At 39.3% G+C, this 26,068-nt stretch overlaps 1 protein-coding gene across 3 annotated transcripts in view; it reads right to left on the minus strand.

Moving 5' to 3' along the window:
* Nucleotides 1-26,068, minus strand: part of LOC127447748 (unconventional myosin-Ib-like) — a 161,121-nt gene that overhangs the window by 113,062 nt on the left and 21,991 nt on the right. For all 3 annotated transcript variants that reach the window (XM_051709787.1, XM_051709789.1, XM_051709788.1), the window contains exons 2-3: nucleotides 11,500-11,642; nucleotides 1,761-1,876 (exon numbers count right to left, since the gene is read on the minus strand). In XM_051709787.1, coding sequence (XP_051565747.1) covers nucleotides 1,761-1,876; nucleotides 11,500-11,625 — 242 coding nt within the window. In that variant the 5' untranslated portion in view covers nucleotides 11,626-11,642. The remainder of the gene's footprint in view (nucleotides 1-1,760; nucleotides 1,877-11,499; nucleotides 11,643-26,068) is intronic.

A 26,068-nucleotide genomic window follows, 5' to 3' on the forward strand; every position in this document is an offset into this window, starting at 1 on the left:
CCACTTGAGTGTGGAAAGACTGAAATCTCTAAAACGGTTGGTCAAGATTACAAGCAAATAACATATTTCACAGCAATAAAATCTGACAAAAACTGTATTATAAATTGTGCTTCTTCAGCTCAACTCATACTTTGATTGGCTCTTTTAACTAGGCCTATAAGCGGGATGCCTTTCTCATATGACTTTGTACATAAAGCTCACGACAGAAAATCAGCTAGTGGGATGCCGATTAGGCTATAAAGAGTTTGGGTTCTTCGTAATATTTCTAATTATAAAACCAAACAAGCACAGGCTTTAAGAGCCATTTAAGAGGTCTGATTCTTAGGCATGACTGGAAAAGTAGCTGCCTTGATATCAGCTCTGGGACTGGCATCAGATCAGAAGAGCAGGGAGAGCACCGACCCTGACATCACTGTAACATTGTAAAGACTAAAACACATGAATAAGGAAAGATCTAAGATTGGAGGGGGGCCTGCATTCCAGAACATATATTCGTTTAAAGCAGATCAGATGAACAAGAAAACGAGAGACAAATTTATAAACTTAAGAGCAAACTGTGAAACCAATATTACGAAATATCAAAAGCATTGACTGAATGATTATAACGTCAATTTGATAATGCCTGCCCATCATGTTCACAACTGATTTGCCTGAACTGATGGAAATGACTTCTTTATAGGAGACAACTCTTCCAATTGGATATCATTACTTCAGTCGCATCTGAATCGAAATAAACATGAAACATGTTTATATAAATGCACAAAATATTCTAGAGTTGTTGATATTGTACGGTAAAAGTGCAAGGGCTTTCATCACAGAAACCATGAACAACCAGAGCATGAATTTACATTGGACTAAACAAACCCAAACACACAGAGGGGACTTTGCCTCCTTATTTCAAAAGTCCACCACATGTCACTGCAGTACACAGCTGTTTATTTGAATAAATCCTCTTTTTTCAGTGTGTGGCAGAATGAATTTGAAAAGAGCATTACAAAAGCCATCCTCTTCTGAATGGGGGGGGATCCAAGTCACAGCCCGGGCTGTTTTTCAGAGGGCAAGTGTGCGTCTGCTGATCAAACAAAGCAGACTGTTTTGTTTTGCAGTGGGGTGAGGCGGCTGGCAGACCACTAGAGAGACAGATGGTCATTAGCTGGAGCAGGACAGGACAGTGAGACGCACCTCCCCCACTGGGCTGGACATGATGTCTCATGGGTCCAATGGATACGGCACCTTACCAGCAGAAGCAATTTAGCATACATGACACTGCTGGGGACCTTTACATTATCAATGCATCAGTTAGAGTTATGCAGTCTCAGAAAAGGCAATTGTCTGCTATTTATTGCACATTTTAAAAATTGTATCCTGGACAGTTTCAAATTGTGCAAAACGATCCTTTTTATGTTTGACAAAATAAATTTCTATATAGCTGGAGTGTTACAATTTTAACAAAATGCCCCAAGGCTCAATGTAAAGTGCATTACAAAGCGGTATAGCATTTTCCAACCCTGTTCATGCATGTCTACACCACTGCCATCCAGGAGTCCAAGAGAAAACTACACGGAAGTGACTCGGTTTAAAGTTTTCTATGCTGAGAAATGTTGACTATTCTTATGGTTAATAGCCATATATTATAAGCACTTACGAATCAAAAAGAAGAACCAACTCAAATTCTTTATGCAACTTGGCCGAAAAAGGTGGATTCTGACATGATTTTGAGAGTCTGGACACAAAGAGGATGAGAAGAGTTCTAGACTCACATGTGCGGACTGAGCTCATAGAAGTTCCTGTTGCGATACTCCTCCACTTTTTCTGCCGTGTAGATGGGCAGGGACTTATAGGGGTTCATGGAGATCACAACACTTCCAATGTACGTCTGTGAAAAGCAAAGAAGAGAAAACAGGACAAATCAAAGCCCAATGACCAACAAGAAAGTGTCTTGTGTAGTCTGTAATTTGCAAACTTAATGTGCTATCATTTTTTAGCATGCTTTAAACACATGTTAGCAGCATGCAACCAGTTAATTTGAACAACAACAGCCAATGATGAATTAAATGGTTGGGCTTTTCTGTAGACAATGGCCATAACTGTAGACTGTTGCACATGTGACTGTAACAAATAACTTAAAGCAATGTGTACCCTTAGGGCAGTGTTTCCCCACCATTTTTTCCCTCAAGTAAACCTCCACAGCACCATAAGTAAGGCTCAAGTACTTCTTCATCGACACAAAACCAAAGATGTGTACCAAAGGCTAAATATCATGTATATATACAGTATAAATATAAAAAATGCATTTATATATACTGTAAATATAATTTATGGCATTCATTTATCCAAAACAAAAACAAAACCAAGCCAAATGAGGGCAGGAGATCTTCTAACTTGATTCATTGGAAATATTATTATTACATATTTTATACACTCACAGACCACTTTATTATGTACACCTGTACATCATCTTATTCATGCGATTATCTAATCAGCCAAACATGTGACAGCAATGCATAAAATCATGCAGAGTCTGGAGCTTCAGTTAATGTTCACATCAACTGTCAGAATGGGGAAAAAATGTGATCTTAGTGATTTCGACCATGGCATGATTGTTGGTGCCAGACGGGCTGGTTTGAGTATTTCTGTAACTGCTGATCTCCTGGGATTTTCACGCACAACAGTCTCTAGAGTTTACTCACAATGGTGCCAAAAACACAAAACATCAGTGAGCGCAGTTCTGCGGATGGAAACGCCTTGTTGATGAGAGAGGTCAACAGAGAATGGCTTGCGCTGACCCAGAAAGGCTACGGTAACTCAGATAACCCCTCTGTACAATTGTACTGAGCAGAATAGCATCTCAGAATGCACAACATGTCAAACCTTGAGGCGGATGAGCTACAACAGCAGAAGACCACATATCGGGTTCCATTTCTGTCAGCCAAGAATAGAAAGCTGAGGCTGCAGTTGGCCTACCATCTGCATGTCGCAGCAATAATCAAGATTTATCAGTGCTTGCAATGTTTTTCCAATCATCTACAGTCCATTTTTGGTGAGCCTGTGTCCTCTGCAGCCTCAGTTTGCTGGTCATAGCTGACAGTAGTGGTACCCGGAGGGGTCTTCTGCTGCTGTAGCCCATCCGCCTCAATGTTCAACGTGTTGTATGTTCAGATATTATTTTCTGCATAGCACTGTTGTAACGTGTGTTTATTTGGATTACTGTCACCTTCCTGTCAGCTTGGACCAGTCTAGTCATTCTTCTCTGACCTCCATAATTAACAAGCCATTTTCATCCACAGAACTGCCACTCACTGGATGTTTTTCGTTTTTCGCACCATCCCAGGAGATCAGTAGTTTCAGAAATAGTCAAACCAGCCTGTCTGGCACCAACAATCATGCCACAGTCGTAATCACTGAGATCAAATTTTTTCCCCATTCTGATGGTTGATGTGAACATTAACTGAAGCTCCTGACCCATATCTGCTTGATTTTAACATTACACTGCTGCCACACAACTGGCTGATTAGATAATCGCATAAGTCGGTGTACAGGTGTACCCAATAAAGTGGTCAGTGAGTGTGTATATACTCTGTTAGGCCTGCATGTTAATTATTTGCATGCACAATTTGTACTTTTTACACTGATATGTAGAACAAAAACTAAAACAGTCTGCTTAAGAACAATGGTAATTCCCTCAGGTCTACATCAGTGGCAGTTTCTGCATTTTGCTTTGGTTGAACGGGAATTAATGAGAGTACTTTATTAATAAATGTTTATTTTTATAGTTTTTGATCAACAACTGGCTTTAAAGAAAAGAAAGAATATTACATGAGACATAATCGATGACAAATGGATTGAGTGGATCTCATCTTTGAACACATTAGACGGACGAGTCAAAACTGCTTAACTCTGTTTTTAACTTGATTTTATGAATGGATATCAAGATCATTCAAATTAAGATTGCGATTAATTAGAAAATCTATATTCTTATCCAGCCCTAATCCTTGTTATTTAAGCCATACATTTTGTTTTATAAGTTCAACATAGTAAAATTCAATTATTTTCACATACCCCCTGGGCTACGCGTACCCTAGTTTGGGAAGCACTGCTTTAGGATACCTACACATTAGAGTTTATGCTGCATCACAGAACACTGCAAATCCACTGATTTCAATGGGGAGGAATGATGCAATGGTTTGTGTAAGAACATTTCAACTTTTGAGCAACGCACTCTGACGAAGGCATACGGTCACCAAATATTTTCAGGCAACAGTCCATGTTATAATATAATTTGTTAATATTTACATTCATATGTTATCTTCTAATGGAATTGTCGTTTTTATTTTTCTTATAAAACATGAATTTCACTTTTATTGGTATTGTGATAACCAAAACAGATGCTGTGAGGCAAGTCTGCCCCAATCTGCACCATCCAGATATGAATTCCAGGGTATTATTCAGGCAGGTGGGGGGCCCACAAGCAAATGAACAACAGAACAAAAACAAAAATGTTTGGAATCCCCGGAAGCATCAAGACTGGGTGGTCAAATGTGGCCAGCGGTGTCTGTGAATCCATTCCACCAGACTCTTAGTGGTTGTTAGAACATACAGCTGTATTAATTAATATAAAAGTCTTTCTATCCATGCCATTATCTTTTAATCTAGGATGTACGTGTCTCAGGGACCGGACAACAATATCTATCAATAGTCTTCTACCTTTCATTGCAGTGGGTGTTGCATAAGCCTAGCAGCCGAAGGGCCAGGCCTTTCCCATGGCAACAGAGCCTACAACCTATTGTCAAGTGTACACAGGAGGCATAATGAATTCCTTAGATGTACAAAACAAATCTAAATGGAAGGATAAAGAGAAAACTGAAGTTTGACAACCAGAAAGTGTCTTTGTGTCTTGTCATTGTGTAACTACCATTTTATCATTTGAAACCCATCAAACTTCTTTTTGTTAAATTATTTGCTTAAAGTGTGCTTGGGTTGTATTTTATTTGATTTATTTTTTTATTTTTTTAATACATGCAATTTGGTTTGACACCTTCTTATATTAATGTAATGACATTCAGACATTTGGAGCAACTGTATATGAGAACTCCAACACTGTATAAATGCATCCCAAGTGGAGATATTACAAAGGCAAATAGTAGCTACTTTTGAAGAAGAAATACATAGTTATAGAGTGAGTACATGTGTCAAAAACTTTTAAATGATGTAATTGCAAAACTGCAAATGTTATGATATGGGCCAAGCATAATTATAAATAAACAAAACCAATTTAAAACCAGTTCTTTGGCGTAAATAGAAGAGTCACCAACAAATACCTTTGAAGTGTATAATAGCTCCCTGCCATCCCCTGATGGATATAAAAATGGTTCACAATAGTAACATCTGGGTAAACAGTGATGTGATCAGAGATTTATAGCAAGACTAGGCCAACGTAAATAATTCAATTGGGCCTCAAATGTGTCTACATGGGAACTCACAGACCTACATTTAGGCAGAACGAACAACTGTGGCTCAATCAATAAAAACATAACTAAAAGAGCAAAAGTGTGTTCTACACACAACTGCACCTATGTTGTTTGAAATTAAATGTGCAAATACACATACTGTATATTCTCATAAATACCTTTCTTTCTTGCAGCCAATAATACTGAGCAAAGTTTAAGGATAGCGATAAATATGAGGACCTTTGGTGCATAATTCTACAATTCTTATTGCTTACTGTATCTGATACAGGATCCATCATGATGTTTTTGGTAGGGCATTGATTAGATAAGGCCAGAAATGAGCAGGCAATTCTGTGTCATGATGTTGATTAAAGTTAGTGTTGACGAAATGTTAGCAATATGAATGTTTGGACTATGATGAAATACTGCTTGGCCCATGTATATTTAAGATACTAAGGGTGGGGAAGTTCCTAGAATATTCTTCATGTACTGCTTTTAGAAAGTAAACTTAAAGGAGTAGTTGTTCATCCAAAAATGAAAATTCTGTCATTATGTACATAATTGTTAATTTTTTTTCCATTTTCCATTTCGACCATGGTAGTCATGCTCCAAAAAGAACAAAAAACAAAACATAAGTCTTACTTAATTTTGTGTGAGGAACAGACCAAAATGCAAGTTGTTATTCACTAATCTGCCTAAGGTCATTCAACACGCTACATCATTGACAGCAAATGGCACTGGTTTTCGCGTGTGCCATTGATGGCAAATGCCATTGGTTTCTGCATGACGTCGTAACATAATGCGACACACCACTAACGGCATACATCATTGGTTTCAAGTAGTGCCGGTCGGCCGATATTGTCGGCTGATATTAGCCTTTCACAGATATATCGTATCGGCGTATATGTTTTCCGACATGGCAGATATATAAAACGTTTTTTCCAGAACATATAATGCAGAAAACAATGCTTGGGTGATTTAGAATTGGTGTCATAGCATTGTTTGTCCAGCAGAGCATGCTCCGACTCCACTGTTTACAGAGCTGAGCTGACAGTGGTTCTGCAGACAGGGCGGAGTTAAGTGGTGTGGAGTTAAGCGGTGTCTTCTTGGTAAATTGCTAACTAGTTTGTGAAATACATACTGGAAAGTAAATAAACAATGACTCCAACATTTTCCCTTTTCAATATAACTAATATAACATTAACCCTGTCCCTGACAACCATGTCACTCATGTTTATCACATCTGTTTGCTGTTAGCAAGCTATATTTTGTCAGTGCAGTCAGTAACGTAACAGATTGAAAGGTAAACATCAGAGCATCTTTTTGCAGCTCAGCAGACAACGGGTGGATTGTGTCTGTTGAGTGTTGATTTCACGCTACGTTGTTACCTAGTTGGTGAGACGCAATGCTAGAAAGTAAAAAAACAATGTCCATCTTTTACTCTCCGTGACAACGAGCTTATAGCTAACTAGCTAACCACGTACTTTCATACCTTGTCAGCTGAGTGGAAGCTAATGTGTAAAAATGTATTCACCACACTGTTTTGTTCAGGCTTCGCAGTTTAACAGTGAAATATTGCTGATGATGTTTTGAAAAGCAAGAAAACTGTACTTTAGTACAATTTAGAGGTACCTGTACTTGAGTATTACCATGGCATTTTCTATTACTTTACACTTCCACTCCACTACATTTCAGAGGGATATATTGTACTTTTTCCAATGTTGACAATGTATAATAATAATAATGTTAAATATTCTTTGATAAAAATATTTAAGAAAGCAGCCATCTGAGTACCTTTTTTATGGTCATATCTGTGCAAAATCGGTGCACAATCCACATAGAAAAGGTCTGTTTTCATTCCAGCTCAAAATTAACTATATCAGCCACTATATCAGTAATCGGTGAATTTTCCCCCTCTAAAATCGGTATCAGTATTGGTCTCAAAAATCCCATATTGCCATTGACGGCAAAGGCCATTGGCTTTTGTGCGTGTCGTAACCGAATGTGGTGCGTCATTGATGGCAAACAGCATCAGTTTCCGTGCAGGTCGTAACCGAACGTTATGTGCCATTGATGGCAAACGGCATTGGCTTTCATGTGTTGTAACCAAATGTGCCACGCCATTGATGGCAAAGGCCACTGACATTTGTGCGTGTCGTAACAGTATGTGGCGTGCCACTGACGGCAAATGCCATTGGTTTTCGTGCGTGTCGTAACCAAAAGTGCCACGGCATTGTCAGCGTGTCACAACCGAATGCGGTGCACCATCGATGGCAAACAGCATTAGTTTCCATGCAGGTCATAACTGAACACTGTGTGCCATTGATGGAAAACACCATTGGCTTTCGTGCATGTCGTAACCGAACGTGGCATGCCATCGATGGCAAAGGCCATTGGTATTTGTGCATGTCGTAACCGAATGTGTCTCGCCATTGACACCAAATGGCACTGGTTTTCATGTGTTTAATAAAAGAGCTGTATAAAGATTATACAAAAATTCTCCTTTTGTGTTCCATGGTAAATATATCAGCAAACAGGTTTGGAATGACATGAAGGTTAGTAAATAATCAAAGAAATTTCATTTTTGGGTGAACTATTCTTTAAAGTGAAGGAACATCTGTTTGAACCGTATGGTTGATTGCGCTATAATTTACCAATAAGACAAATGATCAGTCTGCACAAAGCTCAACAGACACATACATCTACTTTGATCTAAATCAGGTGTCCGCAACCTTTTTGACATGGAGTGGCATTTTTTATTTTCCTGGTCAATGGCTGTGCTGAATTTGAGTCCACTTATGAAAACGTTTCTATTTTGAATTTTTCTAATTTAATAGTTTATTTTTAATTACAAATGATATTATCAGCATAACAGTTTGAGTGAAAAATGTGTGCAAAACCCGATGATTATGATATAATCATGATCCTGCATGTGAATTTTCACAGAGCATCTCGTGAAAGTGCTTAAATGAAAGAAACCCTGTCCTTTTGTACAAAATGAGTTAACAGTTAATGTCACAAATTTGCTTATTTGATTACTGATCACAAAATTGTGTAGAATCTTAAATATTTCTTATATTATGTTGTAATACATTTTTCAAAATCACACAGGGGTAATCACTAGCACGCAACCAACAGCGAGAGAGGAGCAGGCTATATAAGAAGTTTTTCGCACCTGCATTCAAATCTACATCTTGATGTAATCCTTGCTCATGATCACGCAGCATGTTTTCATCAGCTGAATGGGAGACTAAATACTATTAAAGTGTGACGAGACTTGCGCTGTGCGTGCAAGCCATTTGTGCATCACAAGCCGATCAACTATTTAGCATTTTTCGGTAAATTGCACCTACAAAATCCTAAAACTTTATTTCCAGGTTAAATTTATATTTTGAATAGACTCCCCATGATGTGGGTTTATGTTTTCTCATTTAATCTAATTTTGAACGTGACCATGGTTTAAGGACGGTGTACCTGTATGCTAGGTCGGAAATCTCAAGAATTAATAGTGGTATTTTCCTTATTACATCACGTGTTGTTCTGAAAGCAAAAAGAAACAAATGAAACATGAATTGTAGGCTGTCATCCACGCAGCCTGACCGAAGCAAAGCGGGAGTGTTTAATCGCACGATTAAACCGAAAGTGATGCGCTGCCGGCTTGTGATGCACGAATGGCTTCACGCGCTGCACGAGTCACATTTGAACTTTTTGTTTAGCCTCCTATTCAGCTCATGAAAACATGCTGCATGATCATGAGGAAGGATTACATCAAGATGTAGATTGGAATGTAGGTGCGGAATTTATATAAATAGTCCGCTCTTCTCTTGCCGTTGCTGGAGTGCCAGTGAGCACCCCTCCATGTGTCAATGCTTAGGTTGCCAACCCCTGGTCTAAATATTTCTGCTCTGGTCAGCACAGTTGTGTGTGGAGGAAGCTTTTGGGATTTGCAGTAACTAAAAGTCTAGAAGTTGTATTATAATCTTCCAGTTGCTGGATATAGATGGTAGTGGGGAGTTATACCCAACTCTAATAATTACAGGATAAACGCACGTCACCTGCTTATGACTAGCTAAATAAATTTTAAGTCTTCTATTACAGGACAGATTATAGTTCTACAAAAAATAAAGAGCCACTTATAAGGGTCTATTTTATGTACCCACACAAAAATCGAATTAGCCATTCAACTGGGTCAGCTTCCCTGCAACTGAATGCAAATTCTCATTGTAACAGTATAAGGATGGGCAAGGAGGCGGCGGGAACCATCTGAACAGTCAACATAAACGTTTAATGATAAAAAAGAACTTAACATAAAACATAAACGAACACAGACACACATGCAGCGCGGCCGAGTGCGTCTCTCTCTCGAACTGGTGCCTCCAGCTCCCCTTTATTTCGCTCTCCCACTGATCAGTTGATTCAGTGCCGGCCGCACACCCTCACAGACTGGCCACACCCTCCTCTTTGTCACACTCATGACCAACAATGACTGATGCAGCAATATATTGGAATACAATGGAATGAATCATCATACTTTCATAGCCCGAAATATGGGTGAATATGAATGGGTGTTATGGGTTTTCACTTTAATGATTTTATGTGTCGCACGTTTCAGGGTATTGTATAGTGAGCGTTGTACCGTACAATACAATACTATATAGTTTTTTACACCCCTAGTGAAAATGTCTTGGTTGTATTTCACCACACAAAAATCAATTATATATTGCTTAGAGGTAATGAAGCCTATTTTAGGATCATTAAGACTTTTTGCATTGAGACAATTCTTTTTCTGACAATTTCTTAATGCAAAATATAATTTCTATTTTTTTTCCTTTTAATTTTGGGTTGAATTGTGACCTGAGCCGGTTGTCATGAATTTCACCCATAAACTGATCCACTCCATGCTACAAAGACCAGCTTAATTAGCTGGTTGACCAGCATGGTCTTTCTTATGAAGCTGGTTTGTTTTTGAAGTTAGTTTAAAAACCTGGTGTGGACATCAGCACACCAGCATCCATTGCTAGGGGGACCAGCAGCCAAAACACGACATAAGCTGGTGACCAGCAATTCTGGTGTTTTCTCGCTTTGGCCAATCATAGGCTATTACAATGACATTATATTGTGATGCCATTTGCTGGTGCCTGAGATAGAAGCTTAATCTAGAATTACATGAATGGAGCAGACACTGGGCTGCAACTTTGAGAGCTCCATTAAGATTTCAAGATGTATTTCAAAGCCAGAGCTCAAATTCAAAGCTCTCATTCTCATCCTGAGGAAGAGAAAATGAGGGAATCATTTATATTTGGATGTCCTTCTTCAGTTAACAACTACAGTTAACTAACTATCGAATTTCGTCGATTGGTTGAGTCCTTCCAAGGTTTAAAATGAATGGGAGAGAAAGAAGAGCAGAGACACAACAATGAGAGAACTAGGATTTATGCTGTGCTTCCCTCTAAACTCCAAATGAACTGTGCAGTGTAAACACACTCATACTAAACACTCTTCATGTGATGTTACAGTCTAGAACAGCAAAAGCCTGGGAATGAGAAGAAACAAAACAAGAAAAAGCAAACGTTCTACACAGGGTCCAAAATTACAAATTGCCATATCTACCAGTGGTGGGTGAACTGAGATAGTTTACCAGAAATAAACATTTCGTACTTTAATTGTAAAATATATATTTTTATTGCTATGGCAACATAATTATTTAGTTGTTTTTTCCTTACATATACATGACAAACAACAAAAGTCTTTGCGTTACTTGGAAATCATATACAAGCTAGTCTTTGTCTCTCTTAGTGAAACTGCACCCATTGTGACTTTTTTTTTTTTTCATTTTGGTGGCAAAGTACAATAAATATTCCACATGTGTTGCCATCATTCTTAAAATCCAATTTAAACAATGTATTATGTTGCAGTTTTATAAACTTACCAGCCAAATTGTAAAAAAACAATTCTGTCTCATGAATTTACTCGCATTTGCCGCTTTACAAGTGTTTTTGTTCTACACCAATTGTTGCATGATGTTCTCTACATTAGTTTTAGGGCTACTTACGTAGATCTCATTGTGTTCAAACCGGTTCTTTAGATTCTCGATGAAGGAGTCTTCTGACAGGGGATCGAGTAGGACCATATCACCCACCCCTATCATGTTGTCGAGAAGTGATGTCTTCACCTCCATTTTGGAAATAACCCCCCCTACAGAGAAAACAGACAAACATCACATAATAGATCAACATTTCTGCAGGCCTTAAGTTAGAAACTTATCTATCTTAGCATTCAGTAAAGTTTTTATGATTCATTTATGCTGATATTCTATGCACCTGGATGAGATCTGACCACTTGCTTCGAGCACACAACTGTAAACCAATGCAAATACAGTGGTCCACAAAGTATTTGGATGTAAATGAATGAATGCATTACAAAATATCATACCAAGTGGATTCAGCAAACAAATGGTACTAGAGCTTTTCTCAGACCTAACTTAACATTTCCTAGCCTTTTTGCAGTTTTCCTAGTCGCAAAACAATTTTTAGTGGATGAATGCAGTCAGATCCCCTCAAATTCACGCAGGTTTCCTAGCCGAGTAACCTCAGGTAAAGTTGATTGCTGCATGATAATAACAATGAATCAAAATTTCTTTGATATTTTGACATATAAGAGGTAATTGTACTATAAGCATACTAGAAGTTTCAGAACTCAAAGCTTTCTCTCCAGTCCAAAAAGAGCTTTTATTGTTTCCACTGCAAAAACAACTAGTTTTGAAAACGTCCCCATAGTGTTGTAGATTAAGGGCTAATTTGAATAGTGTCACCTCCACAACATATGTAATCAGCACAGTGAGTTGACAGAGAGAGTGGCTGTGGTACTGCAACACTAAAAGTGGTACTGTTGTTACTGTAGTTTGCTTTTAACCAACAAAAAGATTAAGATGTCAAGTAAGGTCCCCAGACGTTATTTTGTTCCTGGTTGTGGAAAAAAAAACTGCATCTCTGCATAACCTTCTGAAGGATCCCAACATTAGGAATAAGTGTCTCATTCAAACATGTGTCAGTGTGGGATTATATGCTTGGAATCTTTGGATTCATGGATGAATCTTTTGAGAACCAAGGATTCAGGCTTTGCAAAGAAACTTCTATTGAAATATGTAGCAGTGGTGACAACAGTAATGCCGGTGAGTAACAAGCGTAATACTAATGTTTCATCTGCCTGTGTTTGATATGTAAGGTATTGTATAGTCAGCCATTTTTAATTGCAAAATAAATCATCAGGACTCCAACATGGAGCAAATTGTGCTTATTACATGGTTACTTACCAAAGAACAGAATTCCTCATGAAATATTGATTTGAGATCAAACTTTTTAAACAGGCTAGAAGAACATGTAGCGCAACAACGTATATGGTAGTATGGTTACCTGCATTTTCATCTCGTATTAGCCTTGACGTCCCGTATTTTAGCCGAAATTGCAGCATCAGGATGCCCATTTTGCCGTATATAGGTGGGATAATTTATCAAGGGAGACCCCCCCCTCACCCAGTTGACCAGCAAATCATTGAATCCCCAGGCCGGCTGACCCTTATTACACTATACCTACAGCTGGACACGCATTTGTTAACTCTTCACATTCAAAGCTTGTGTTCATCTGGAACGGGCTGGTTTGAGTATTTCTGCTGATCTCCTGGCATTTTCACACACAACAGTCTCTAGAATTTACTCTGAATGGTGTGAAAAACAAAAAACATCCAGTGAGCTGCAGTTCTGCAGATGAAAACACCTTGTTGATGAGAGAGGTCAACAGAGAATGGCCAGACTGGTTTGAACTGACAAAGTCTACGGTAACTCAGATAACCGCTCCGTACAATTATGGTGAGAAGAATAGCATCTCAGAATGCTAGTCTGAGATGTGGGTTGGCACTGTTTTGGTGGCACGAGGGGGACCTACACAATATTAGGCAGGTGGTTTTAATGTTGTGGCTGATCGGTGTATTTGTATACATTCTGAAAGGGGTGTGAAAACATATAGTCCTAAAACAAAAGGGGTATGCAAACTTCTGCAATATATAGTTTGTGAAGATATATATTTTATATTAGGTTTTCATGATTTAACCACATTTAAGGTTTTTTAATGTAGAAATTCCATGTAGCCTATTCTATCCAAATAATTTCATTTTGCATGTGTAATTATGAAATGACTTATGTCAGGTACACATTTTAACAAAATTCACAACATTGGAACCTAAAATTCAAAATACAATCCCCACATCTCAACATTAAAGTGCTTGTACCAAGTAAAATGTGCAGTGCCTGAATGTGACCTTGTCTGATTTACCTCCATGCTCGTGGGGAAAATGAACATATACAGTGACAGAAAGCACCTCGCTTATATTTTCACGTGTTGCGTGAGGAAATGGATCTGCTAATTTCAGCTCGTTATTGAAAACGCATTTTTATTTGGGAATTTTAGCTTGCGCTGACTGACAGAACAACATACAGTATGAGCGCTAAGTGCATGATGTCACTGCCATGGTAACGCTGGTTACATTTGTAACTGTGGTTCTGTAAATTCTGGATGACTGCCAGAGACGGTGTTACAGTAATGGATGATCGCAGCGCCAGCCAGATAGGTAAAAAAAAAGTATACCAACAAAGTCACATAGCGACGTAAGCCGAGCTGAGGGAATATAAGCCACTGTAGCTCGGTACCCAGCCTCGGAACGTTGTTGCACATTCCGATTGACCAGGAACTCTGGCGGTCATCTGGAATTTACAGAACCATGGTTACATACGTAACCTGCATTCTGTTACATTCCTCCTGGCTGCCAGAGATGGTGTTACAGTAATGGATGACCAATACCAACAAAGCCACAAGGAATTGGCTCACCAGACAGCAGGGGTTATCACTGGGGAGCAGCCGAGCACACATCATAGGACGAGGCAACACTGACGATGTAGAATCCTGCGAAAGTGCATGGGGAGGACCAGGTGGCCGCAGCACAGATGTCAATGAGGGAAACACCCCTGAAGGCAGCCCATTAAGAGGAAACCACCCTGGTGAAATGGCAAGTGACCGTCTCAGGCAAGGATCGTTGAGCCATGGTGATAACCTCCACAACCCACTGTGAAAGCCTCTGTTTGGATAGAGGGGCACCATTTTTAATGCCCCCAAAACAGACAAACAACTGATCAGATTGTCTCCACTGCGCAGTAGCCTCTACATAATATCTCAAAGCCTGCACGGGGCACAAGGAAAGAAAACGTCCATCATCATTGGACTCAAGCGCTGTTGGTTGGAAAGAACACAGCTCAATGGACTGATTAATGAACTAGTGCAGGAACACCTTAGGAAGGAAGGTCAAGTTGGGCCAGAGAGTAACACCAGCGCCTTCCAGTTTCCATCTCATGCAAGACTGATTCATGCACAATGCATGAATCTCACTAACCCTCTTAGTGGAAGCAATGGCCAGGAGGAAGGCCACTTTCAAAGACTTCCACTAAGGTCAGGAGTGGTGGTGGCGTAGTGGACGAACCCCACAGCCACCACCATTGTGTCCTTGAACAAGGCACTTGGGTCCCTGTAATAAGTACACTGAAAGTCGCTTTGGATAAAAAGCATCTGCCAAATGCATAAATGTAAATGTAAGGTCTGCATTCTCCAACAGTTCAAAGGGAGGCAGAAGATTAAGATGTCGTGCACCCTTAAGGAAGCTCCAAATCAAATTGTGAAAACCCCAAATTGTGGGAGAGTGGTGCACCAAAATGGCTGGAAGACACCCTACCACTTTCCAAAAGACCTTGTAGGAAACTCAAAAGTGTGAAGATCATGTCTCTCACACCATGAACATAAAAGTTTCCATAAAGCAGTCATGTAGAAATAGCCCTTGCATTGAGAACAGTTTGAACAACCAAGAGCTCACGGTATATAACTATACAACCTATAACTGCAGATGGGCCAGTTCTGGGTGCCAAATACAGCCACCCAGCTGGGATAACAGGTCCTTCCTGGGGGGAAACCACCACGGTCAGTGGGTCTGCCCACTAACAGAGTTAGAAGTAGGGGAAACCAGTCTGGACAACCACTGTGGTGCTACCAGAAGCACCCACTGTCTTCCCTGAGCAATTCTGTGAAGCGTCTCCCACAATAGAGGAATCAGGAGAAAGGCATACAGGAGACAATCCAGCCAGGAAGTGGCCTTCCTGAATGCGTTTTGTTCCAATGGACTGGGCGTCTCCTTCTGAGAATACCGCTGTGGGCAGTGGGTTGCGTCCGCCGAAGCAAAGAGGGCCACCTCCACTGTACCGAACATTCGGGTGAAGCCTCCATTCCCCTGGATGTAACCAGTTCCTGGACAGAGCATATGCAGCCTGATTGGCTACCCCCAGCAGGTGGACAGCCCTCAATGATGTGAAGTGGGTAAGCGCCCAGCTGAGAATGCTGTGAGCCTTAAGTTCCTCGACTTCGTGCCCCCTTGATGGTTCTGATTGAAAACAGTTGAAGTATTGTCTGAACGCACAAGCACATGGCGGCCCGCCAGCACTGGAGAGAAGTACTTCAAGGCCAGAAAAACTATTCCAGAGGGTTGATGTGGTCCATAGACTGGGCTTCCGACCGCTGGCCGCTGATTCCTCTGTGGTTCCAAACTGCACCCCAACCCGTGAGGGATGCATCGGTTGTTACCACCTCCCGACAGGAGGGAACAACACCTAATGGAACGCCCACTACCAAAAAGTCCAGGGAAGTCCACAGCCAAAGGGCACATGTGCAGCGGTGAGACACCACAATCAGTCGATGATGGGTTGGATCCAGCTGAAGGCTGTTGTTCCACACCTGCAGGGGGCGTAGGTGAAGCAGCCCCAGGGGAATCATGGAAGTGGTTGCCGTCAACATCCTGATCAGCCTCAGTAATACCCCATATTGAAGGGTCGCGCCCAGACGAAACTAAGCAAGAAGCTTAAGTATGTCCATTGTCTGGGACTGAGAAAGAGTGATACGCATCGTGACAGAATTGATTGTCATACTGATGAATGTGATGGACTGTGCTGGAGACAGAGCACTCTTTTTCTGTTCACTGAGAGACCCAACCTGGCAACATGATCCAGCAACCGCTGAGTGTTGTGCACAGCTTGAACTCTTGTCTGAGCACATAAGTCATCCAGGTAGGGTTAAATCTGCCACCCTTTGGACCACAGTGGTGATAGAGCAGCTTTCACACATCATGTAAACACTCGAGGGGCCAGAGAAAGACTGAATGGCAGAACCTTGAACTGATATGCTTGGTTCTTGAAACTGAACCGTAGGAACTTCCTGTGATGCACGGAAATCGGTCAATGCTCATAAACCAATCTACCTCTGCCACTGACCGAAGAATGTCGGTCGTGCGCAACATGCGAAAGGGGAGCCTCTTTAAGAATCTGTTGAGTCTCCTTAAATTGGATGGAAACATCCGTCTCGCTTTGGATCAAGGAAGTAGGTTGAGTAAAAACCATCCCTTTGAATTAGGGGGTGAACTTTCTCTATTGCTCTCTTCTCTAACAAGGAATCAATTTCAAAAATAATAATAAAATAAATCCACCCACATCTCCCTACCCAGTGTTTATTATGTTCAGCTGTTTTTCTTATTTCCCTTTGCAAATAAGCGCATAATGCAAAAAAAATGGGTTCGAGCCATTCTTTCATGTTTGTTGACAGGGAAGAGCAATGTATTGGTTACCCAGAGACAAAAATAACTTGAAAATAAAATAAAAACATCACCCACATATCTCTACCCGCTTTTATTATTTTCAGCTGTTTTTCTTATTTTTTATCTTTTGCAAATGGTGCAGATAAGTGCAAAAACGGGCACGAGCCTTTTCATGTGCGTTGACAGTTTGTGAATTAATTTCGTTATCGTAATTTTAAGATGAGTTTTGGGTGATCCTTTTGAAACGAAACAATGCTAAAGACAACTGTAACGGGGTACAAACTGCTTTGAGATTGTCCACTTCAAACACATTCAGCATTGGGCTCGTTGTGCCACAGCAGCGGAGCGCTGCATGAAAAACAAGCATTTACAATTTGCCAGTTATGTGAGGATTTAAAGGGGAAATAAGTGCAACATGATGGACAAGGATATGAGAGGAAAGCATGCACACTAGAATCTCAGTTACAGGTACTGCACTAAAATAACTCAGAATTCTGCTCTGAACGTCATTCTTGCGTATACTTAAGAAACGTTTTTAGTGCTTTCTCTTCATTTACTTTTTGCTCTTTATTATCATTCACAAGTCTCCCCTTGTGTATGTTTAGCTTAAAAGCATCACACTTAACACCATACACCAAAAATCTCTACTGTATAAACCAATGAAATCAGAGGCCGGCGAAGCTACACGCGTTGCCCAGCCCCAATATGTCACCACACCCCATCGTCCAGACTGCACTCTCGAGTACTTGCACCCAGCTGAAACCAGGACATAATTACATTTTTTTAGAGAATTGTCGGGACACACCTCTTAAAACGGTGACTGTACTAGGTAAACCGGGACATCTGGTCACTATCTATAATTAAATTATAAACAAAACGTTTTGCTCCCCAAAATGTCTTAATATTTTATTGTGCAGCTCATCAATGGTTTTAAAATAGAAAATCAATAATAAATAGGTGCTGTTTATCTGTTTAGATTTGCTGTCTGCTTTTGTAATAACGATTTTCTTTTTGGATACTTTATGCCTAAAAAGACTTAATAGCCCAATATTAATAATATTTTTCAGAATTTTTATTTTGATATTGTTTTTAGTAAACTGAAGAGACATGATGTGGTTGACTTGACTTAACCACGATGAAACCACGATGCGAGCACAGTCTTGGCTACACAAACGCTGTGTGTGATTTTACCAGTTGTCAGGTCCCATGCCTTGCAAAACTGTCTTGTTTAGTTTCTAACTAATACATTGGCTACATACCTGTCTTTGTGTTTGTCGTGCCAGCCACCTTGGTAATCAATGTTATACAGTAGTCTCCGTAGTAACATTCAAGCGTATTGGTTGACTGATGAGTGTGCTGCTCTGTACGCGAGTATGTGCGCGCGCGTGTTTGCTCAACACAGTAAAACAAACTCTGGCTACGTCTACAACACGAGCTACAGCTACAGACAGAGATGTGTTCATTTAAGTTTTATTATTTTTATTTATTTATTTTCATCACAAATGCCATAGTGAAAAGGACTTAAATATTTATCTGTTTCTCACCCAAAGTGATCATATTGCTTTAGAAGACATTAATTTAACCACTGGAGTCAAATGGATTACTTTTACTACAATTATCTGTGTGTTTTGGAGCTTTAAAGTGCCGATCACCATTCACTTGCATTGTATGGACCTGCAGAGCAGAGATATTCTCCTAAAAATCTTTGTTTGTGTTTTGCTGAAGAAAGAAAGTCATACACATCTGGGATGGCATGAGGGTGAGTAAATGATGAGATTTTCATTTTTGGGTAAACTATCCCTCTAAGGGAAAAACAGTGTGGTGATTTTGTTCAGTTTTCTATTGTCAGTTCAGCCAAACAACTGTTGTAGTTTGATTGTGTGCTTTACAGACATTAGGACTAGGGATGTGCGGAACGACTAATTTCACTGACGTTTAAATGAAACATTTGAAGTCAACTAGTCGACTAGTCTAAAAAGAAACCAACCCTTAGAAAACAGTAAAAAAAAAAAAAAAAAAAAAAAAAAAAAAAAGTGTTTATGCAACCCATTTAAAATACTTGATCTATTCCAAATCTGACGCTAAATTCCTCTAAAAAGGGGCATTTTTCAGCGATGTGCTTGCCTTGCATTATGATAATTGTACATTAAATATAGAACATGACACACATTCACTGAATCAACGTTAGTAAATACTTAACAGGCATATTTATTGAAACAAGTTGAATGAATAGTGCAGGACCAATAGAGCAACCCAGCCTGTTCTAAACGAATTTCACAATGTAACAGTTACTTAAAATATTAAGACTTAACAGTCAGGACATTGTTGAAAATAACAGGTAGACTAAGCCAAATCTACGAAGAAAAAAAAAAAGAGCTGAAAAGTTGAGTGTATTTCACAACATGCAGTCCTGCATTAGCCATTGATCTGATATGAAAGCTGTTCGGTAAAAAACGTTAACCAATAACAGTTACGATGTAGCCATAGGATAGAAACAATAGGCCTGTGATGTAGCCTAAAATAAACCTAATGTATTCTAAACATGACACGCACACAGAATAAAAGATAGTTTAACCCGTTAAGCAGTCGGTACCTCGTTTAAAATAGCCTTCATCCCTAATCAGCAGATTTAAAAATGGCATACCTAGCCTAAAACAGTAATTTTCTAGGCTACTTACTCAAAAGCATAAATTATTTGATGAGCAAAATTAACACATCAACATGGTCCGAGTGAAAAAAAAAATGTAAGAGCTGCTTCTGTAAAAATATAAAGCCAAACATAAATGTGTTAAAATGTTGATCAGTTTAATAGGGGGAAATATTAACCGACTAGTAATTCCAATGTTGACTAGCAGCATCAGAACCGTTTAGCCGACAAGTCTTGCACATCCCTAATTAGGACATATAGCTATCAATGATTGCCTGGACTGAGTGTTTTTAGGTGATTTTGTAAAATCGCTTGCAAGTTTTCATTCTTTCTTTCTTGGAAAATACACTTCCACACTTGCAATGGCAAGAAGGCGTTTGCTCTGCAATGATGTTAGCCATTCATACCACTGCGCATGTCTTCAAGCACTAGTACACAGAAACAAAGCATTTCAGACAGAGGGCCAGAAACAGGGTGAAAAAAAGGTCATGTAATACAACAGTAGGACTGTTTTTTTGAGAAAAAAAACAACTTTACAAACATAAGTGAACCTCAAGAAAAAAAAAAGCATGACATGACCCCCTTAACTATGGATATGCTTTACTAAAGTTTGACAACCAGAAAGTGTCCAAACACTGTCTACATTTTGAACAGTTTATCTATTGCTAAAAATGCTTAAAACCTAGCATAAATCTTTTTGTAAAATGTCTTGCTTAAGTAAGTGTGCTTGCGCTGTCTTTCTTCAAAAAAAAAAATTACACTTGGTTTGATATTCATATGCCCGAGACAGCTGAGATAGGCTCCAGCACAACCCGTGACCCTACAAGTGGCTATAGAAGATGGATGGATGGATGTTTTCAAGTTTGGCTTAAGTGTCCTAATGTTTTTTGGAGCCGCTATATATTCTGGAGTCTGTGTTTGCACAGCAGCACTTGATTGGACCACCATGCTTTATTTTGTCCAGGACAGTATAGACATGAGATATTCCACTGGGAATTATGTAACGAAAGAACCAAGTCCTGGCTGATGACCCCTGAATACTCCCAAGACATTTATAGCATGGAGGAGTTGAAAATAAGCTATATTCTAACTCAAAGTGGACAGCAGAAATAAACTTTCTGCAGATGTTTACTTAATGCACACTCATTGTTATATCACAATACAATGGTGAAAGAGTACAGATAGCACACAGGAACACAAAGACAGTGCTAGAGGTGGCTATTTTTCCTTTTCACCAGGCTTCTCTGGCCACAAATCCAGATGCCATAGCACACGAAAATAAAAGGAGGCCTTGATGGCATTCAAAGCCTCGATACAGGGCTTTACAGAGCCCCTAAACCTCTGTGCCCCGTTTAAACTCGTGGGTGATGGAAAAGTGTAGTGCTCAGCATAAAGCAAGTCCGATAACAACCCACGTTTTCACTCCCCGTACCCTACATCACCAGTCCAAATCATAATACACACATTGGCAAAGAAACATGGTCCAAACAAAGGGCAGACAGTGTAAGACATTTGTAGTTTGTTGATAACATAATTGTCTGGCACTCATTTGCATGCATTGTGTGAAGCATAACATAAAAAAAATTTGATGTAAAAAAAGGATTAAGTTAGAGCTAACAACATATCTAGGAATGATAAGGTTGCTAAGATCCCCGTCCACCCTAAAGTCTTTTACAAGCATTACAGATTGCCACTGTGAAACTGCCTAATCTTTATCTGCAGTTTAAGACAGGGTTTGTCATCGGCTATCAGACCTGTCAACCCTGACATGCCACCATCAAAATTCCCGATATAAATGTCAGAAAATAAAGAGCCCATAAAATCTAAATTCGAGTTTTGTCGTTGATTATCTTTGAGGTCCTCTATATGCTAGAGAACTCTTATATATTACCAAAATGTACTTTTAGCAGATAATAGACCAAAAATATTGATGAAAATATTGATCCAAAGTTGTCCCAAATAAACGCTCTATAGAGTGAGAATATCCCTCCCCATCAATTATAAACCTTGCTACCATTAGCAAGCAGCAAATCATGGTACTTGGTTGCAATGTACATGAAAGCCAATGGCTATTTAAAAAAAAAAAAAAAAAAAAAGGGGATAAACCCTTCAATACATCCCAACCAAACATCCTGTTTCCATAGAAAACGCATCAACAGGAAAGAACGCTTAACTAGTAATTTTATAGGGTCTCTATTTTTTTTATTAATTATTATTATTGTTAAGGGGCAATTATCGTCCCCTTAAATTGCTTTTCATGGGCATTTTTTTACTTTTCTAACCATATTTAACAGCGCATCATCAGTCAAATTCAATTGTTTAATTGAAATAAATTCTCAATCTGGATTATGGCCGTTACCTATAAAAAAAATCCACATCGAATCACTTTCATTTATTTCTATTGAATAGATTATACAGCTCTCTACTGTCAACCATCGCAGTAGGTTTTGACATAATTGCTGTTTTTTTTTTCTTTATTTTTTTAAGCTATTGGAAGTGATTTTTTCATGTTTAGGAATTTCAAAGCTAATTTTACTTTTAGCATCAAAACCCACTTAATATTAGCAGCACATTCAACAGTATGAATGATCTCTAAGACAATGAATACAGATATCTGACAGTGAAGGCTCGGGCATATTTAGTTTCACTGTGTGCCGTTCTGTTTCACACATGGTCCAGCGCTCAGCCTTTCGAAGTATACTCTTAACCACAAGCGCATACTGCACAGTCAACGACAGACGACGTGTGGGCTGTGCTGATGAAATTTTCATCACACATAATATACACGAAACACACGGAAAATGGAAATATACTTCGACCTTCAGAGGTTATAACAGTATACAGAGGCACTAAACCCATAACCAGATAGGCCTTGAATAGACTTGATGTTTTTCTAGTTTTAAAACGGTTATATTCTAAGATTGTCCTTTTTTATTTTTAGCTGCACTGCACATTTGAGTTGCTTTAGGGAAAATTAAGACTAACAATGTGCTTTTGTGATATCAAACATGTTGAAGAGTTACATTAAGGTAATTTTTTTTATATTTTTCCAGTGTCAACTATTCACTTATAGTTTCTGGTCACAGATTGTGGTTGCACAGAAGTCAAGATTCTTGGGTGTTCGCTGACTACCACCCCTGGAGTCGCGAGTTCGAATCCAGGGCGTGCTGAGTGACTCCAGCCAGGTCTCCTAAGCAACCAAATTGGCCCGGTTGCTAGGGAGGGTAGAGTCACATGGGGTAACCTTGTGGTCGCTATAATGTGGTTCTCGCTCACGGTGGGGCGCGTGGTGAGTTGTGCGTAGATGCCGTGGAGAATAGCGTGAAGCTTCCAAATGCGCCGTCTCCGCGGTAATGTGCTCAACAAGCCGCGTGATAAAATGCGCGGAGGCAACTAAGATTCGTCCTCCACCACCTGGATTGAGGCGAGTCACTACGCCACCACAAGGACTTGGAGCGCATTTGGAATTGGGCATTCCAAATTGGGGGAAAAAAAATTCTTGAAAAAGATTCTTGGGTGTTATGTTTAAATCAGTCACCCATCAACCTTTTTTTTAAATGATTTTCTAGTTTTAAAGCACTATTTTACTGTAATCTTGTCCTTTGTCCCCGAGTTGCTATAGGGGAAATTAAGACTAACAATGTGCCAAAAATGTGACCATAAATAAATACTGTAATGTTTTGACTTTGTTCAGTTGTTGCTTTTTGTCTTAACTTATTTAAGAAAACTTAGTTAACCTAAGTAATGATTTTAAGTAATCAGTACTTAATACTTGAACAAGTTTTCAATACATTAAGTTTTGCCAACTAAAAAAATAATACACTACTTGGAAATTTTAAGGCAATTGGTTTCCTTACATTTTCTAATTAGTCAACTCATTACATTTTACAACGAGGCACTAAACCTATAACTAGATATGCCTAGAATAGATTTAAAGGAGATCTATTATGCCCCTTTTCACAAGATGGCATACAAGTCTCAGGTGTCCCCAGAATGTGTCTGTGAAGTTTCAGCTCAAAATACCCCACGGATCATTTATTATAACATGTTGTAAATGCCTCTTCTTGGGTGGAATCAAAAACAAGCTGTTTTCGTGTGCGTCTCTTTAAATGCAAATGAGCTGCTGCTCCCTGCCCCCTTTCCGGAAGAGGGCTGTGCCTTTACAGCTTGTGCTTCGGATACTATAGCAACAACAAATCAGAACCAATATGACTGACACCGTAAATACCGGAGTGTTTTACAGCCATTTAGCAACGATGGATGAGCAACACAAAAATATACTGTAATGACGTTAGCTATGCGCTATAACGAGACATGACATTTTAGGGGGTTGTCTTGCATCATGCGATTTGCAAACATTCACAAAATATAAAGTGCGAAACTTGAATCTTCTGGATATAAAGCTGGAACACGAACAGTTGGTACTAATCCATGCTTGAGAATCAAATACTTAGAAAAGCCTGCTTTATATTGACCCTCATTCACAAAGCAGTCTGGTGTAAAATTATTTGCTCAAACATACACAAATTTTGGTATGTTTTGGGGAAAATTTTCTTCAAAAAAAAAAAAAACTTGTCCACTACGTCTTCAGTGGCTCTGATGCCGGGAGAACATGAAGACACTTATGTTCACTTTTACAGCCAACAACAGAACACGTATGACGCTTATGAAGCTGAGACATTATTCTTCTCAATGTAGCTGCTCCAGCGTGGAAAAAAATGGCGGACTGTGTCGATCACTCAGGGGAGGATCTATGATAATAGAGTGGAGTCCGTCACCAGTCGTGTGCGAGGCCTGCTCACGAAAACCGATCATTTTGAGACACTGTTTTTGATTAATAGAAATATAAGAAAGAGGAGTGGGTGGACATAACATTGTAGGGTGGTTGTGTACACACACTGCCGACTCACATTTATGTTCAAACACCATGTAAAAGTGAATTTTGCATAATAGGTCCCCTTTAAGAAACATCATTAAATGTTAGATAACAGGTACAAAAACGTACTGCTTTTTTTGACCCCACATTTTAAATATTTAAAATGGCATTTTTCCATATATGCCATCTTTGCCCCAAATCTGCAGAGATGCACTCTAAACACTGACATGCATTGTTAAAGTACTAAATTCACTCAATTTATAGTTTAGCCAATGATTGAATGCTTATGACACTTACTACTAATAATTACAATAATCCCAGCTAATTGCTGGAGGTAGAACAATGAGGCTAAATCTCCTTTTTCTGTTTTTCAATAACTTTCGGAGGGAAAACGCTTCTCAATGTCTTGCTCAATTTGTGTCTTGGCAACAGCTGTAACCTAGCAGCCCGGGATATGATCAGTGGTTACCTGTGAAACGGGACAGAGGAGAAGACCACAAAATAAAGGTCAAAATGGAGTCGAGATGGAGAAGCCATGGATGTATTCAGCAGTTCTTCTGTAAAGATTCCAGGGTGTGCTCACTCTAGTGCATAGCAACTGTTGGCAAAATCTACTAGTCCTACTGAATACATGCTGCACCTTTGCCTCATGAAGTCTCGAAATTATTAGCCAATAAACATGCTTCTCATGGAAACCGGCGTATTAAAGACCTGATCATCCAATCATTGTGAATTTTTTTAACTCACAATTACCAATTAATAAAAGTGCTATGAAGCAAATGCTTTAAAGATTGAATGCAAGGTAAAGCTTTGTATGGACATCATGTCAGTAGAACTTGGTGGCTCTGTTTCAAAAACTAGTGATCTTCCTCGCTGTCTACAGTCTACATAGGCAATGAAATCCTGAAAGAAATGGAGCCTCATAAGTGACTGATTTGTAATGCATAGGCAGCAACTCTGTGTCATTAAAATATTACGATATTCAACTCACACTTGATTTCAATTGAGTTCATTATTAGCATGTTGCTAAGCTAACAGTGCAACACTTTAATAAACATAATACATAGCACATGCACATATTGGGTAAAATGGTAATATTAATTAGACTGAATTTTCTGCACTTTTAGAACTAAATGAATGATTGTCAGATTCTGCATTAGATGTTTCCTAAATTGTTGTTAAGGGAGCTGTGGCTGTTCCAAGTTGCACGAATGCCATTTGGCTTGAAGACAAGTTTTACTAAAGATTGTATACACGAACACTAGAGTAACAGGAAACCAGGTAATAAACAGCCACCACAAAGTATGTGGTATTAAATCTACTACTGATGGGCTGAGAGGTCTCTGAACAGAACATTCATTTCAATAACAGATTTTCTAGTCTTGTAGCTGTGAGGGAGCATTCCAGAGCTACAGTAGAGGA

The sequence above is a fragment of the Myxocyprinus asiaticus genome, chromosome 11 (assembly GCF_019703515.2).
Source record: "Myxocyprinus asiaticus isolate MX2 ecotype Aquarium Trade chromosome 11, UBuf_Myxa_2, whole genome shotgun sequence".
In the NCBI taxonomy this organism is placed as follows: Eukaryota; Metazoa; Chordata; class Actinopteri; order Cypriniformes; family Catostomidae; genus Myxocyprinus; species Myxocyprinus asiaticus.